Raw genomic sequence first — 16,234 nt, 5'->3', positions numbered from 1 at the left:
ATGGTGGTGGGGCCCATAAATAAAACAGCTGTTTAGGGGCTGATTCAACTTTCTTTTTTCTGAAAGAAATCAGTTGGGGTCAAATATGGAGCGGGTCAGGTTCATCCATCTTCAAGAAATTCAGGCACACCATGTGTGACAATAGTGTTCAACAATTCCAAGAGTAGTCGAGGGCCTGAGGTAATTAATGGCAGAAATGTTGGGTTAAAAATCCCCTTAAGTAAAACAAGTCAAAAGCTGCCCATGGGAAATGAACCCATATCTTCTTTAGCAACCTTCAACTTTTTTCTGTCCAAAAGGGTTTTTAGTCCAATATTTACATGCTATTATTCATAGCTTTATAAAGTGTGTATGACCTGCTGACTGAGATACAACATGCAGACGATAGTTATGCAGATGATATTAAAGTGTCTCAGAGGATACAGAAGCCAGGAGAAGTTGCACAACTGCAACAAGGGCTGAATGCAATATACAAATGGGCTGATGACAATAACATGCAGTTTAATGCTTGAAAATTCCAAGCCCAGCACGACCGGTACCAACGAAGTGCAAACAGGATACACTGACCAAGGTGTATATATATATATATATATATATATATATATATATATATATATATATATATATATATGCAGTGCATACACACATAAATGATGTAGAGACACAGACCAAAGTATGCAGCATTTCATAATGACAAAAGAGAAGATGGAATTGCATTGTCTATCTGTGAAGATGTTACACCACTAACCCCGTTGTTACATTCAGACTTAGTTAGTGACACACTCATAGCACACTTAAAGCATCTGCACATAATATGCACATTATATCACCCGCCTAATGCTTTAAATCATGATGGTAAATTTGTGGAAAACCTTGCTATGATAATGAAAATAGGTGAATGCATTTATGTAGTTCTGATAGGTGACTTCAACCACCCAAACATTTCATAAGGAATGGCATACAAAGAATGCAATCAAGCAGAATCTCCGCTTGATCTCACGAAAATGATGTCCAAGGAGCAAACTGTACTCTCTTCAGCCAGAAACAAGAATACATTAGACTCTTGCTTCGCTTATCCACAATGTGAAGGAATCACTGACAATTTTCTGAAACCACAACGTGACAGAACTGACAACGTATGACCCAAGATGTATTCCACACAAATGACACCCCCCCCCCAAAAAAAAAATGAATCATCCAGGAAAACTGGCTTTAAAAGTCTCTATATGCAAGACATTGATACGAAACTCAAAGAATTAATGTTAATAGTGCAAGCCATATGCATTAAAGTTGTTCCAGAAAAGAGAGTTAGTACATATGAAATAAAAAGACATTCTTAGAGACAGGAGAGCCATTATGAGGCAAAGAATAAAGATCTCTACTCACTTAAACAACTCAATAACAGCAAGAAATCCCTCCTCAAAGAGGCGCTCTTAGTGATAAAAAATATCTCCCATGAGAAAGAAAAGGAAGAAAGATAAATGAGGGTGGTTGAAAATATATACATGAATCCTAAAACCTTTTACAAGTTTGTGAAAAAAAATCTGCAAATAAGGAAGCCTGATGAGTTCTTCAACATTGCAGATCAACATTGGAAAGAGGCAAACCATTGATTACATGGACATAAATGAGGAAGACGTAATATCAGCCATTGATGAGATGAACTCAAATTCAGCAATGGGCCCAGATGGCTTTTCAGCTGTTCTTTTAAATACATGCAAGATAAATTTCACAAAACCACTTTTTCAGAGTTTCCTTGTCTGTGATAAACTTTTCCAAAATGTTAAAAGAAGGTATAATATAGCTTGATCTCTCTGACCTCACATGTCAGCAAGGTCATGGAAGATGTCGGTCAGAAGGAGACTGACCACATTCCTGGAAGAGAATAACTTACTCACAAACACACAACATGGTTTCCACCCAAGGAGGAGCTGCCTCACATACCTACTACAGCATTATGACTGGGTACGAAAGACAGCAGCTCAACCAGTTGAATATGGATGTGATATCTTGATTTCGCCAAAGCCTTTGACAAAGTTGATCATGGGATGATGAATCACAAATTACATCACCCTAGGAAACTGAGAGAGTGGCTGTGTGTCTTTTATAAAGAGAGAAGTCAGATAGTTGCAGCCAATGGCTCTCTCTCTCACTAGGGAGACGACATCAATTCTCAGTGGAGTCCTCCAAGGAACTGTATGGGAACCATTACTGTTTGGGGTGGCTCTCTCAGAATGATAAGCCGAAGAGTAGCCGGTGGTATATACCTCACTCGAATTTTTACCACTTCTGAGGTTCTGCCCGCTATGAAACATATGTAGCTTGGATCTCACCTACTCCATTCCATAACTTATATATATATGTGTATATATATATATATATATATATATATATATATATATATATATATATATATATATATATACATACACACACACACTGTCGAATGATGGAAATGAGTGCTCAACACTGCATTGGTGGATATAATTTCTTTATTTGTGAATTAAGGCTACCATTCATTTCATGTTAAGAAAAGTAAGAATATATTCTAGTGCTTTAACAATTTTTCAAACTGATTACATGGAGAAAGGTGTTTGCCTCCATTTTGGAAAATACAACCTTGTTTAGTTTGCAGAGATTCTAGTGAATTCTCCTGAATAAAACAATAAATCAAGGGATGTCCACCCAAGAGTAACCACCCTTAATTCATTGTTTTATTCACAAGAATTCACCAGAATCTCCAAGGACTAAATGAGGCTGTGTTTTCCAAAATAAAGATGAACACCTTTTTACATGTGATCGGCTTGAAAAATTGTTAAGTCACTAGGATATTTTCCTACTTTTCTTAACACGAAACCAACGGTAGCCTTAATTTGCAAATACACACACACACACACACACATTTACAAATCAGTCACAGAAACACTATGCAATAACATGGAAAAAGTACTTTACTACTTATTGTACAATCGACAATAGCAACAAAAGAGCGAATGATAACAGTTTTCATGAGTAGAGCAGACGTACTAATAACAACATATTTGAATAAAGGGAAATATTTCTACAAACTTTTATCTGAATCTTAATTCTTCCTATTTAGTCTTGATTCCCTGAAATATATCCTTGCATCATAATTATAAACCACAGAGATATCTTAATGTGTTCTCAGGTCTTTGGATGAAATTTGGGATAGCTCATATAAAACAAAGCAACAACAACAACATCAACAATCATAATAATAGCAATAATTACTTCTTATAAAGGGTAAAATGTCTGAAATTTAACGATACAATCGTTACTTGATTGATATTGTATTTTATCCACTCTGGAGAAACAAAAGACAAGCTCAAGCTTGGAGGGATGTCAACTCAGAATGTAAGAAGTGGAACAAATACCACAAGGCATTTCTCTCAACATTAACATTTCTGCTGACCACCACCATTAATAATTGTTTCTAAGACAAGCACGACTGAAATTATTTATGGGTGGGGTAGGGTATTGTTAGTTGATTACATCAACTCCAGGACACACAGACACACACAATTACCTATATATATATATATGTACATATGCATGTGTGTATGTATAGATATATATAAATGCATGTATGTTTGTATAGCTGAATAGACTAGGTAATTGTAGTAACCGACAATAAGAGAAACAGAATGAGCGTAAGGACGCTTAGCATTTATTGGTGCCTTACAACATGGCCAGGGGACTTCTGTCTTTGGGAAGAGTCATAATATTTGGCCATTTTATAAGATCTCAATAAACACCAAGTTTGTGTGTGTGTGTCCCCCCAAACACAGATATAAATATGTATGCATATATATATATATATATATATATATATATATATATATATACACACACACACACACGTTTAAATATGTACATGTACAAGGTTTTGATATTTAAAATAACAGCAGAGAATATGTAAATAATTATAATCTGAATATGGAATGCCTCTTTCCTTTTTTATTTTATATTTATTTAGTAAAGCTCTACTTGCTGCTGTCTTCTTTTTTTTTTGTATTTATGCATGCATATATATATATATATATATATATATATATATATATATATATATATGTGTGTGTGTGTGTATATATATATATATATATATATACGCACACACATTTGTGTATGTGTGTTGTCTTTAACACTTTAAAAAAAGAAGACAGGTGTTTGTGTGTGTACGTGCATGCATGGTGTACATGTGTACACATATGATGTACGTATGTGTATATATGTGTGTATATATATATATATATATATATATGCATATATTTATATATACACACACACACACACACATATTTATACATACACACACACACATATTTATACATACACACTCTAACACACATTATAGACATATAATGTGAGGTACTATATATATATTAGTGTGTGTATATAGACACAAATACGCGTACATATATACACATACAGGGAAAGAATCGTCTTTTTTTCTTTCTCTCTACATATTGTCTTCTACTGGTTCCAAAATATACCTGATTGGTGCGACATCACTGTTCCGTCTCTGTCGTTCCACATCTGGTATTCCATGCCATGTGAATTGTAAACTCCAATCAAATCCTCCTATACTTGTGCTCTTAGCACTACCGTATTGGTAGCGGAATGACTCATCCTCGACCACATCTATCACAGGAGTCACAACATTTGACTTGTTTTCTCCTATTCTGTCTAGCAAAGGCTCCAGCCAGCCTAGAATTGGACAAAATTAAGGTGGATGATGACAGATATAATGAAAGGTGTATATATATATAGAGAGAGAGAGGGTGATGATATATAAAATGATACATATGTGTGTATGTGTGTGTGTGTGTATATATATATATATATATATATATATATATATATACACACACACACACATACACCCAGAATCACGCTAATTGCTTAGGAGTGAAATTTAGGATTTTTCGGTTTTCTGTGAATCAATTTTGATAAAACTTTTCCCACCTGGTTTGCACCCCATGGCAACACCATTCTTATGTTTTCATTATTCTGTGTAACATCCTTTCTTTTTTATTTCAAATTCTTTAGTTTTTCAGTGAACCACATTAATAGCCCATCTATTTTTTTTTTTTTTTTCATAAAATGAAGAGTAATGTTACGTATTAAGCATGCAGTGAGTGTGTGTTTAACAGAAAAACCATAATAATATTATAACATTTATTGACATAGTGAATTATTTGGACACATGAGCGCCATTTTGATGGATAACTTCAAAAACCCTATTTGTCATGGAATCTGTCAATTTCTTAATAGTAGAAGGTTGGATTGCCTCTGCTGCAGCTTTGATGGTTGCCCATAAGACATCTTTCGAAATAGACCCAACCATTTGCCAAACTGCCAGGTTCTTCAAGGGTTGCCCTGGATTTGTCACGGAACAGAACACAATTCATGTCATGTACTTCTGGGCCAACTGAAGCCTCAAACTCCTCTGAGGGGTCAGTTTCAGGGGTTCTCGCACAGAAGCCATGGTCCCGAGGATGTAGTTTCTGGTGGTTTTTGGTACATGAGGAAGACTGGAGGCAGTGAAAGTGGCTTTGCTTGTTTGTCCAGATTTCCCTCGTGACTTGTGGCCAATATTCCTTAAATCCCTAACTGTCACAGTCTTGGAGGTCCCACAATTGGATCGTTTCTTCCTTGGCGCTCATGTGTCCAAATAATTCACTATGTCAATAAATGTTATGATATTATTATGGTCTTTCTGTTAAACACACACTCACTGTATGCTTAATACGTAACATTACTCTTCATTTTATGAAAAAAAAAAAAAAAAATAGATGGGCTATTAATATGTTTCACTGAAAAACTAAAGAATCTGAAATAAAAAAGAAAGGATGTTACACAGAATAATGAAAACATAAGAATGGTGTTGCCATGGGGTGCAAACCAGCTGGGGAAAGTTTTATCAAAATTTATTCACAGAAAACCGAAAAATCCTAAATTTCACTCCTAAGCAATTAGCATGGTTCTGGGTGTGTGTATATATATATATATATATATATATATATATATATATATATATACACACACACACACAGTGGATGATGAAGATGATACATAAATATACAGTGCATGACAGAAAAATTGAATATGATGCAAAAATTGGATATTTGATATTTGCTTAAGCCAAAATTTCAAAATTTGAATTGTTTTAGGTTCACATATTCTACAATCACCTATTGTCAGTTTTTTGTTGATATAAGCTAACTGTCATGGTTGTTAAAAGTTTAATACCCAAAATATTGGAATGTCACATCAAAGCATATCATTAGAATGGAAGATTATTATGGAACATCAGTTTGTAGTTGGGAGTTCATTTGACATCAATGACGGCCAGCCTATATTGTGATACCAAGGGGCCTGACCAGTGATAATGGTCAGCCTTAGATCTTGATAGCAATATTCAGTTCTGCATGACTATTGCACAATCAAATAATCTTTTCCATAGATTATCTATGAGCTTGACGTAAAAGCTGCTATCAGAACTTTCTAAGCTTGAATTGTGTCACACAGCAAGGGTTTCTCTAGAGAACAACCTATTCAGATAGTCAATGAAGTTCAAAAAAGTACTGACATTCAATAACTATGAGATACTACAATCTAATTCTATGAAATCTTTAAATTTTAAGGATCAACCCATGGAAACTACAGCTCATATCAACAAATTACTGGTAGTAGATCAATATCGATTCATAAAACTTGTTACAATTGAAATTTTGGTATTGAAAGTTAACTGACAATAAAAGTGCAACTTTTGCACAATATTCTAATTTACTGATGTACATTGCATGCATATATATATATATATATATATATATAAATAAATAAATATATAAATGAAGTATGTATGTACTTATCTATCTATCTATCTATCTATCTATCTATCTATCTACCTATATATATATATATATATATAAATGTAGTATGTATGTACTTATCAATCTATCTATCTATCTATCTATATATATATATATATACCTTAATACACACACAGAAAAACTCATACACACACACGTGCATAGATGAATTTGTATGAGTGTGAGAATAATCCTAGGCTAGTTAACTTCCCTGACGTCATGCTGGAGCTTAACTTTGGGTTATTCTACCCATATCACAAACTGGATAATAATGTCAATTACATAAACTGCTACTCCAATCACCCTAAAAACAAAATCATTAATTCTATCATTAAAGGTGTCCCCAGTAGAATTTCATACCTATCAGCAAATGAAAATATTTTAAGGCAGCATTCCATTGCTATAATGAGGCTCTCAATAGGGCTGCATACAAGGAAAAAAAAAACTTTTATACATAGATATGGTGGGCCCTTAATAATGGGATAAGCAATTATAGTACAAGTGGTTCTAAACAGAATTCTATGAGCAACATCATCAAGGAACAAGACTAAAAATAGTCAAGATAACATCGATAATAATAATAACAATAATAGTAATAATAATAATAATAATAAATAAATAAATAAATAAATAAAAATAATATAATTAATAAAAATAAAAATAATAATAATAATAAAATTAAAAACATGAACAAAAACGTAGAGGCCATAGCTGGATCCTCAACACAACATGCTATCCGGAAAAAAAATCATCCTGCTAAGAACAATCCACATTCTATGCAAGATATTATTAATACAATAAAACAACCCAAACAAAACAATCCTTAAACACAAGACACACTCCATACAGCAAATATCCAATGAAATAAACAGTCACCAACAGGCTGTATTCACAATAGAACATAGCTTGCATTGCACACACAACACACAAACACTAATACTATAAAAGACTGCAACCAAACTTCATAATAAAACAAACGGATGCAATAGTGGGAAGAGTTTGCACTCCCCCAACAACAAAAAAGGAACACAGAATGCTGCTCAGACACCAGCAAAACGGAGGTGATGCAGTAGAAAGTTGCCTGAAACTACCCAAAGTCGAATAATAATAATAACAACAGGAAGTAGAACTGACATGTGTAAATGAACTGCTACGTAATGTGAAAATATACAGGGGCATTTTGCAAGGGGACTTGCTCTCTCTGTACCTCTTTGTCATTGTGTTAAGCCCCCTGACACGTATACTCAGAAAATGCAGGCCTGCCTATTAGTTTATGAAAACCAAGATGGAAATAAATTGCCTGCTTTATATGGATGACCTCAAGAGATATGCAAAGAACGAGACAGACCTGGATTCTTTGATCCAAACATTTAGAAGATTCAGTAAAGACATAACATTAGAGTTTGGGGTAGATAAGTGCAGAGTACTAATTATGAAGAGAAGTCGGTAGGACAAACTTTGATGGCATAAAATTACCATAAAACAACATCATTAATTTGCTGTGGAGTAATGAGATATACAAATGCCTAGGGGTGCTTCAAAACGGTAGAAGAATGGAAAGAGAAATGAGAGAGAAAATCTCTAAAGAGTACAAGAAAAGAATTTTGAAGCTACTTGAAGTAAAATTAAATGGCGGGGAAGATCATTAATACAATAGGCTACACCAGACCTGAGATACTCTGCTCCCTTTCTGAAATGGACAAAGGTCAAGCTACTGAACTCAGAAGAATTAGAAAGCTATGCACAATGCACATCCATCCTGAAAGTAAGAGCAACAGACTCTACCTACCAAGGAAGGAAAGATGGGGTGGATTAATACACGCAGACGACACTATTACTACCGTGATATTCGGTTTAAAAATTATGTATGGAACACTTTCTCTCTAAATGTTTTATCTTATTTTGTTTCTATTACGTTTTTTCCTCTTCCTCCCTAACCTTCTTCAATTCTTCACAGAACACTCAGCTAATCTGCAGTTTTATCCTAAATTATTCTCCCTATATTATGATAAGCTGGATTTCCATGAAATGATGTTAATAATATACTTATATATACATATATACATACACACACACACACACTCACACACAAATATGTGATTTTTATATATATTTACATATATATATATATATATTTCATATACACACACACACATATATATACACACATATACATATATATACATGCACACATACATATATAAGCACTCACAAATATTCCCCATTTTTTAAAGGTTTAGACGATGATGCTATGAATGTTGTTTTGGCAACATTTTATGGATGAATTATTGTCATGCATCAGGCTTTCAACAATTTTACCTTTGCCAAAATATTCAAATGCTTTATTGTTAAGAACCAGCTAAGAGGTTTTTTATGAAAGCTATGTAACCTACAACCCTACTGTCTCTCTTTTTTTCTTACACAAAATCCACTTTGGATCACATTATACAATTGGTCTTATCAAGAGAATGGCAGATGCAGTTTCAGGAAGATTTTAAAGTTCTGTTAGTCGGAATAACAATGCAAATAGATTTTACTCTTGTTGGGATGTTCACAACTACCATGAACAGTTCAGCTCTGTGCAAAACTCTGAGTAGACTCTCGTTTCTATATTTTAAACATATTTATCTTCTTTACTGAATGTAGTGAGTTCTGTATTAAATAATGCTTACAGTATGTTAAATACATTTTGTAATATATGTCACAACTCTTACATTATATATCCAGGTGAATGACACCTTAGGCAAGTTTCTTCTACTTTATCCTTGGGCAAATCAAAGGGTTCAGTAGGCAGAAACCGAAAGAAGCCTGTTTATATGCATGTGTGTGTATATATGTGTGTGTGTGTGTGTGTGTGTGTGTGTACATGTGCATAATGTTTTCATGGTGAACTATGATTTTAAACCACTAGGAGCTTATTCAAATTCATAATCTTCTACAATGCTGCTATATCTAAATTTACCATTTTTTTCATGACTGTGGAGCTGTGGGAATTGCTAATTTTCATGCTCAAAGCCATGTGAACATTCTTCAAGTTCACTGAGGCCATGATTGTCAGGAGGGATTATGTATACAACCGCAGGCCAAGTCAGTGAAGATTCATAATTTTCAATCTTTTTGACATGTGAAAATTTCTTTGGTTTTTTAAAATTTTTTCTTTCCTTTGACTATAGATTTATCAGAATTGCTAATAGAGCATTTAAAACTTTTTATCAGCCATTCTTTGCTAAAATAATAATTTAAAATCACTACAGACCTGCACTTCATATTCTTATTCTAATTTGTTATTTTTTACTGCCATGTCAACATTTTTACTTTTTGATGGTTGTGGTTTATGCCATGAAGTCTGTGAGAAGACAAATTTATCTAAATTCACTAAGTTCTTTACAATAAATTCAGTATCCAGGTGCCAGTATAAATTTTAGACTTTTCTTAGCCTGGAATGGTCTGAGATCATTTGTTGAAAGATACTGCTTTTGCGAGCATACTGTGGACATAAAACTGAAATTGCTCAGAAACATGTCTCTGGATGCAGGCTTAGCTGGGTGGAGGTGCTTGTCTCCTCTTGTAAACATAAGGACACAGGAAATGTGTCCAGGCCAACAGGAAGTGGTGCAACTTCCTAGGTCTAACCAACAGTAGTATTATTCCCTTCACAAGACTGTCACATTAAGTTGACAGCATACAACTACTTAATTGTATCACTACTGCATAAATCTCTAGGAGAGATTTAGAAATATATTATTTCTAAAAGGATTTTCTTTCATAATGAGATAAAAAAACCAAGGCTGTATACATTATAGATCACTTATAAATAGAAGGTCTTACAGCTGTTTCTAGGATATTTATTATATCCCTTCATCAGAGACGGTATGAGAGGATGTTTAATTGCTTAAGCATCCTCTCGTTTTTATCTCATTACGAAAAGTAAATCCTTATGGATATATATATATATATATATACATTTGTTGTGGCTCATCTTTTACACTGAGACAAAACATGTGCCTGACAACACTTCCAATCAGTTAAGGTCAGAAGCCATGAGAGTCACTGCCCTGGGACTGCATCAGGGCTGCTGCTATTATTTGATTTGAACCAGGTTCAGTCTTATCACTGGTAGGATTTATGTAAGTGGCGTGTTACTACTTGTAACCCTAGGTATCCAGTGGTATTTTGTCTGTCACTATGTTCTGAGTTTAAATTCCGCTGAGGTTGACTTTGCTTTTCATCCTTTTGGGGTCGATAAATCAAGTATCAGTGAAACACTGGGGTCGATGTAATTGGCAAGTCCCCTCCTTGAAAAATTTCAGGCCTTGCACCTTTAGTAGAAACGATTATTATTATTATTTCACATAACTCAAGATTGGTATTATTTCTGGGAGAATTTATGTGGGTAGCTGATTATTTCCTGTAACCCTAACCCTAACCCTAGATATCCACATAATTTCAATAAACCACAGAAGAATTCACAATCCTTCTAACAATCTTTCCTATTTCTAAGAGGCAAAGATCAACTGGACACTCGATTCCAATCTCTTTTATATATTTGTCAATCTCATCAGTCACAGCCTTTAATGAACCAATTATTAAAGTACAATCTTTACAATTTTCCTGTTCCAAATCCTTATAAGCTCAAATTTTAACGAGTTGTATGTTTTCAACTTTTCATCGACTCTCTTCAGAATGTTAGTATCAGATGACCAGTGATGACCAATCAGTTTTTCCTTTCTATTTTTATTATATCTGGCTTGTTATGTTCCATCCCGTTATCCTTTGGAATTGGAGAATCCTGCATGTTTCCAACTCAAGTGCCCTTTCTATTCAATGATTGTACCATGTACTTCCTGCTTCAAACTCTCGACAAAGCTTCCAGTGTAAAGCTTTCACAATTTGAACAGGTTTCAATTTCTTATATTCTGCTTAGGCCAATCCAGGATATTCTGCAACATGGTGTGCCATTGTTTCATCCCAAAACCCACACACACTACATTTTGTTGACTCGTTCTTCACATATATTTTCTCAAGTTGATTGTTTTTTTAACACTTAATCTTGAGCAGCAATAATAAATCCCTCTCTTTCTTTTATCAGTTGTCCCTTTTCCGATCAAGCCAAAGCAGTTGTTCCACACACAGGCTCAGTGGCTTCCCAAAACTAACCATGGAAGAAAAGTTTCTCATAATCTCTTTAACCTTTTCTCTGAATTTCGTTCTTGTCCTTTATTTCTTTCTCCAGCCTTGATTACCTCATCTTTTCCTTCAGTAACTCTTCTGTGCTGTTCTGTAAGCAGCTTCTTTCCATCTGCACACACTCTTCCACACCAATTAAGTCTCTCTTCCTGTACAACCGGCTGATATCAGATTTTGGATTCTGGGCTCCATACACACTCAACAGCTTTCTAGTTTCTTTGTCAAGTTTCTGCATTTCGTCTTTTGTTCAATCCACAATTCCAGTTCCATATCTGACAACTGGAACTGCTCTTGAATTTACTGCCTCAAAGTCATGCCTTGACTTCAACCTTGACTGTAATATTTTCCTCATCATTCTCCCAGTGTACTCCCTACTGGTAATTTTCTTTCATCTTTCCATGTTCGATTTCATCTGCCTCCAGTATTCCCAAATACTTAGACCCTTGTCCTTACTCGGTTTCCTCCTTTGCCCATTTGGCAATTCAATTCCTTGGCTTCCTTCAAATCTTCCCCATTTCATTTTCAAATTATTAATAGGCAGAATTGTTAGCAGACTGGCGCAAAATGCTTAGTGGCATTTCATCCACCTCTCTGCTCTGAGTTGAAATTCTGCTGAGATCGGGTCTGCTTTTCATCATTTCAAGGTTGATGAATTCAATACCAGTCATGCACTGGAGTCAATGGAATCCATTTGCCCCTTCCCCAACATTTCTGACTTTCTGCCAATAGTGGAAAGGATTATTATTCTGTCGAGGTTGACTTTACCTTTCATCCGTTTGGAGCCAATGAATTAAGTACCAGTGAAACAGTGGGGTCGATGTGATCAACTAGTCCCCTCCCCCAAAATTTCAGGCCTCGTACCTTAGTAGAAAGGATTATTATTATTATTATTATTATTATAATATAAGGTGGTCAGCTGGCAGAATCGTTAGGACGCTGGACAAAATGCTTAGCAGTATTTCACCCATCGCTACGTTCCGAGTTCAAATTCTGTAGTGGTCAGCTTTGCCTTTCATCCTTTTGGGGTTGATAAAATAAGTACCAGTTGAACACTGGGTCGATGTAATTGACATATCTACCCCCTCCCACAAGCTGCCTTTAGGGCAAAAATTTGAAATAATTATTATTGTGGTTGTACATGTACTTCATCTTAATATTTACTGACAAGATTCCTCAAATCTCAAGACCCTTCCTTAGGATTCTTGTAGAATATATGATGGTTCTTTTCTGCAGTTCAACAATGCAACTTTCAATTCCAATCTCTTTCAGTGTTTTTGGTGGCATTCTGGGTTTTGTGCCAAGTGCCCCAATTACTACAAGAATAACAGTTGTCTTTCTTGGTCTCCTCAGTTCTTTGGCTAAAATCCTGGTACTTCTCAATTTCTTCCATGCCATTCATATTGACCCAGCTGTTATAGGAAATTGCAAAATCTATGATCCCGCCTCGTTTATTTCATCTTCTATGATCATATCTGGTCGTCTTGCTTCAGTAGTACAGTCAGACTTTATGGGGAAATCCCACTACTATTGTTGTTATTATTATTATTATTATTATTATTATTATCATCATCATTATTATTATCTTGTAAATGAAACAGAGTAAAAAGGAAAAAAATTGTACAAAGAAAAAAAAAATCACAAAAAATAAGTTAACAACAACAATAATAAAAATAATAACAATTAAACAAAATAAACAAAGATATTTTGAAGAGTCCAACTCTCTATGCAAACACTTTTAAAATTGAAAATGAAAAAAAAAAAACAACAAAAAAGTAAACATAAAAAGTATTTTAAAAAATTCAAGAAAAAAGTATAAAATAACCAGTGAAAGTTGGACAAAGAAATAGATATTTAGGGGTGGGGGGCTGGAACAGAAGGGGAAAAAATAGACTAAAAAGAGATTTACGCAGAATGAAAATAATGAATGGTGAAATTAAAAATAAAAAGGAGGAAAAGAAGGGGTTTCATTCATAGGAAAAAGAAAAAAAAACATAAATAAAGAAATAAGAAAATTTTTCATAATTCAAAAAGGATTTTGTTTCTTTGAAATTTTATAAAGAAAGTTGAGAGAAAGTAGAATTTTTTTTTAAGAAAATGAAATTCATGTGACAAAAAGATATTTTTAGGTGAGTGGAGAGGGCGAGGTGGGTAGGTGTTTTCTGAGTATGTGTGTGTGTGTGTGTGTGTGTGTGTGTGTGGGTGTGCAGAACCATCTATAAACATACATGTATCAACATGTGCATATTTCTATATGTGATAATGTGTGTATACCAGCATATATACATATGCATACATACATACATAAATATATATACATATATACATATATCTATCTATCTATCTATCTATCTATCTATCTATATATATATATATATATATATATATATGTATGTATGTATAAATATGGGTGTGTGTATATATATATAGCTACAGAAATTAGGAGGTAAACCTAGCTTGATATTAACATATAGGCAGGAAGACATACACTAGAAAATGGGTAGCACTGCAGGCACGGCCCCTTTATCAAAACTAATAGGAGTGGCTATGCGTATAGCTATGTGTGTATGTGTGTGCACATGTAGATGTACCTACATGTTGTTGTCGTTGGTATTGTTCTTGTTGCCGTTGGTCTTCTATTACTAGAGATACTCCTCCTGTATGTATGCACATGCATATCTATTTGCTTGTGAGTGCATGCGTGGATGTGTGTACGTGCATGTGCGTATGTGGGTGTGGATATCTATATGGATGTGTGTACATATGTATGTATATATATGTATATATATATGTGTGTGTATATATGTGTATGTGTATATGTGTGGGTATATGTATATGTGGGTGTGTATGCATGTATAAGTATGTGTGCGTGTGTGTACATCTAGTTGTGTGTGTGTGTGTGTGTATTTATGTATGTGTATATGTATAGGTGAGTATGTAGGTAGGTATGTAGTTGTGTACATACGGATGTAATGATAGTTGGCCACACAGTTGTGTATGTATGAATAAGTATGGGTATATGTGAGGGGACATAATGTGTATAAGGATGTATATCTGGATATGTATAGATGAGAATGTATTTATCCTCATTGTTACTGTTGTGGCTATGGAATTAAGAGATGTGTGGCTGCGCGCATACATACGTATATACATACACGCACACATGAGCGTGAGTACGGGGGGGGGATATACACAGCACACGTGTGTGTGGGGGGGCGCAGGCAGGCTAGCATCTTGACCGGCCAGTGGCTATCCAACTGTAGCTAAGCGTAGGCAGTTTAAAACAATAGTTGCCCAATTGGAAGGAGGAAGTTAACGGTAGTAATCAACCCTCCCCCATTAGCAGCAGAATGGTAGAGCCGTTGGAAGAGGCAACAGGATATCTTACACCGCTAAGTTTGAAAGTTTGGCATATTATTGTTGTTGTTGTTGTCACCATCATCGTCACCTTCACTGTTATTGCTACTAGAACATTAATAACTTGTATAAAATGAACTTCTACATAGAACCTTCCAATATATACAGAAATGACACACACACACTCAACAAAACTTTCTAAAAAACACTTCCAGCTTTCTAGATACGGCTAATAGAGCTGATGCCACAAACAACGTATGTGGCGGAATGTTTGCTTATAAAAACTTGTATATGCACACATGAGAGTAAGGGGACATCCGAGTAAGGCTGTGCACATGAACCCACACATATAGATGTGCAATGGAGTGCCTATAGTGACCTATCTATAATGTTTGTAGGCCTTTTGGGTGTCTTGTATTTTTAAGGGTTTTTTGACATATATCTTTTTTATATTTTTGCATATATATAAGTTCAGCAAAACTTTTAGATTCAGATGAATATGCTACTTCAGTTGAGGCACCAGAATTTAGTACGGTATTATCCATAAAACTTCAAAATAAGGGAATCAGAATCAAAATATATATATTAGTGTAGCAATAATTGGGTACCCTCCCAGCAGTATACTGGATAGATACTATCCCTTAGTGAGTTGTACCCCCAACCCCTAACTCTCTCACGTCATATATACATACATATATGTATATATGTAAACATATATACATACATATATATATATGTTTATATATATATACATACATAAACATGCACATACATATATATATATATGAAAAAACATA

General features: G+C 34.5%; 1 protein-coding gene across 7 annotated transcripts in view; it reads right to left on the bottom strand.

The window, feature by feature from the left end:
• The window catches only part of LOC106871242 (polypeptide N-acetylgalactosaminyltransferase 5), a 598,066-nt gene that overhangs the window by 22,542 nt on the left and 559,290 nt on the right, over positions 1-16,234 (bottom strand). For 5 of the 7 annotated variants that reach the window (XM_089343483.1, XM_089343480.1, XM_089343482.1 and 2 more), the window contains one exon: positions 4,515-4,728. The exons of the other annotated variants lie outside the window; for them this stretch is intronic. In XM_089343483.1, coding sequence (XP_089199609.1) covers positions 4,515-4,728 — 214 coding nt within the window. The remainder of the gene's footprint in view (positions 1-4,514; positions 4,729-16,234) is intronic. 7 annotated transcript variants of the gene reach the window in all.

Source organism: Octopus bimaculoides, chromosome 27, assembly GCF_046866305.1.
Source record: "Octopus bimaculoides isolate indiv1 chromosome 27, ASM4686630v1, whole genome shotgun sequence".
Classification (NCBI taxonomy): domain Eukaryota; kingdom Metazoa; phylum Mollusca; class Cephalopoda; order Octopoda; family Octopodidae; genus Octopus; species Octopus bimaculoides.
This window is presented reverse-complemented; position numbering and strand designations above follow the sequence as displayed.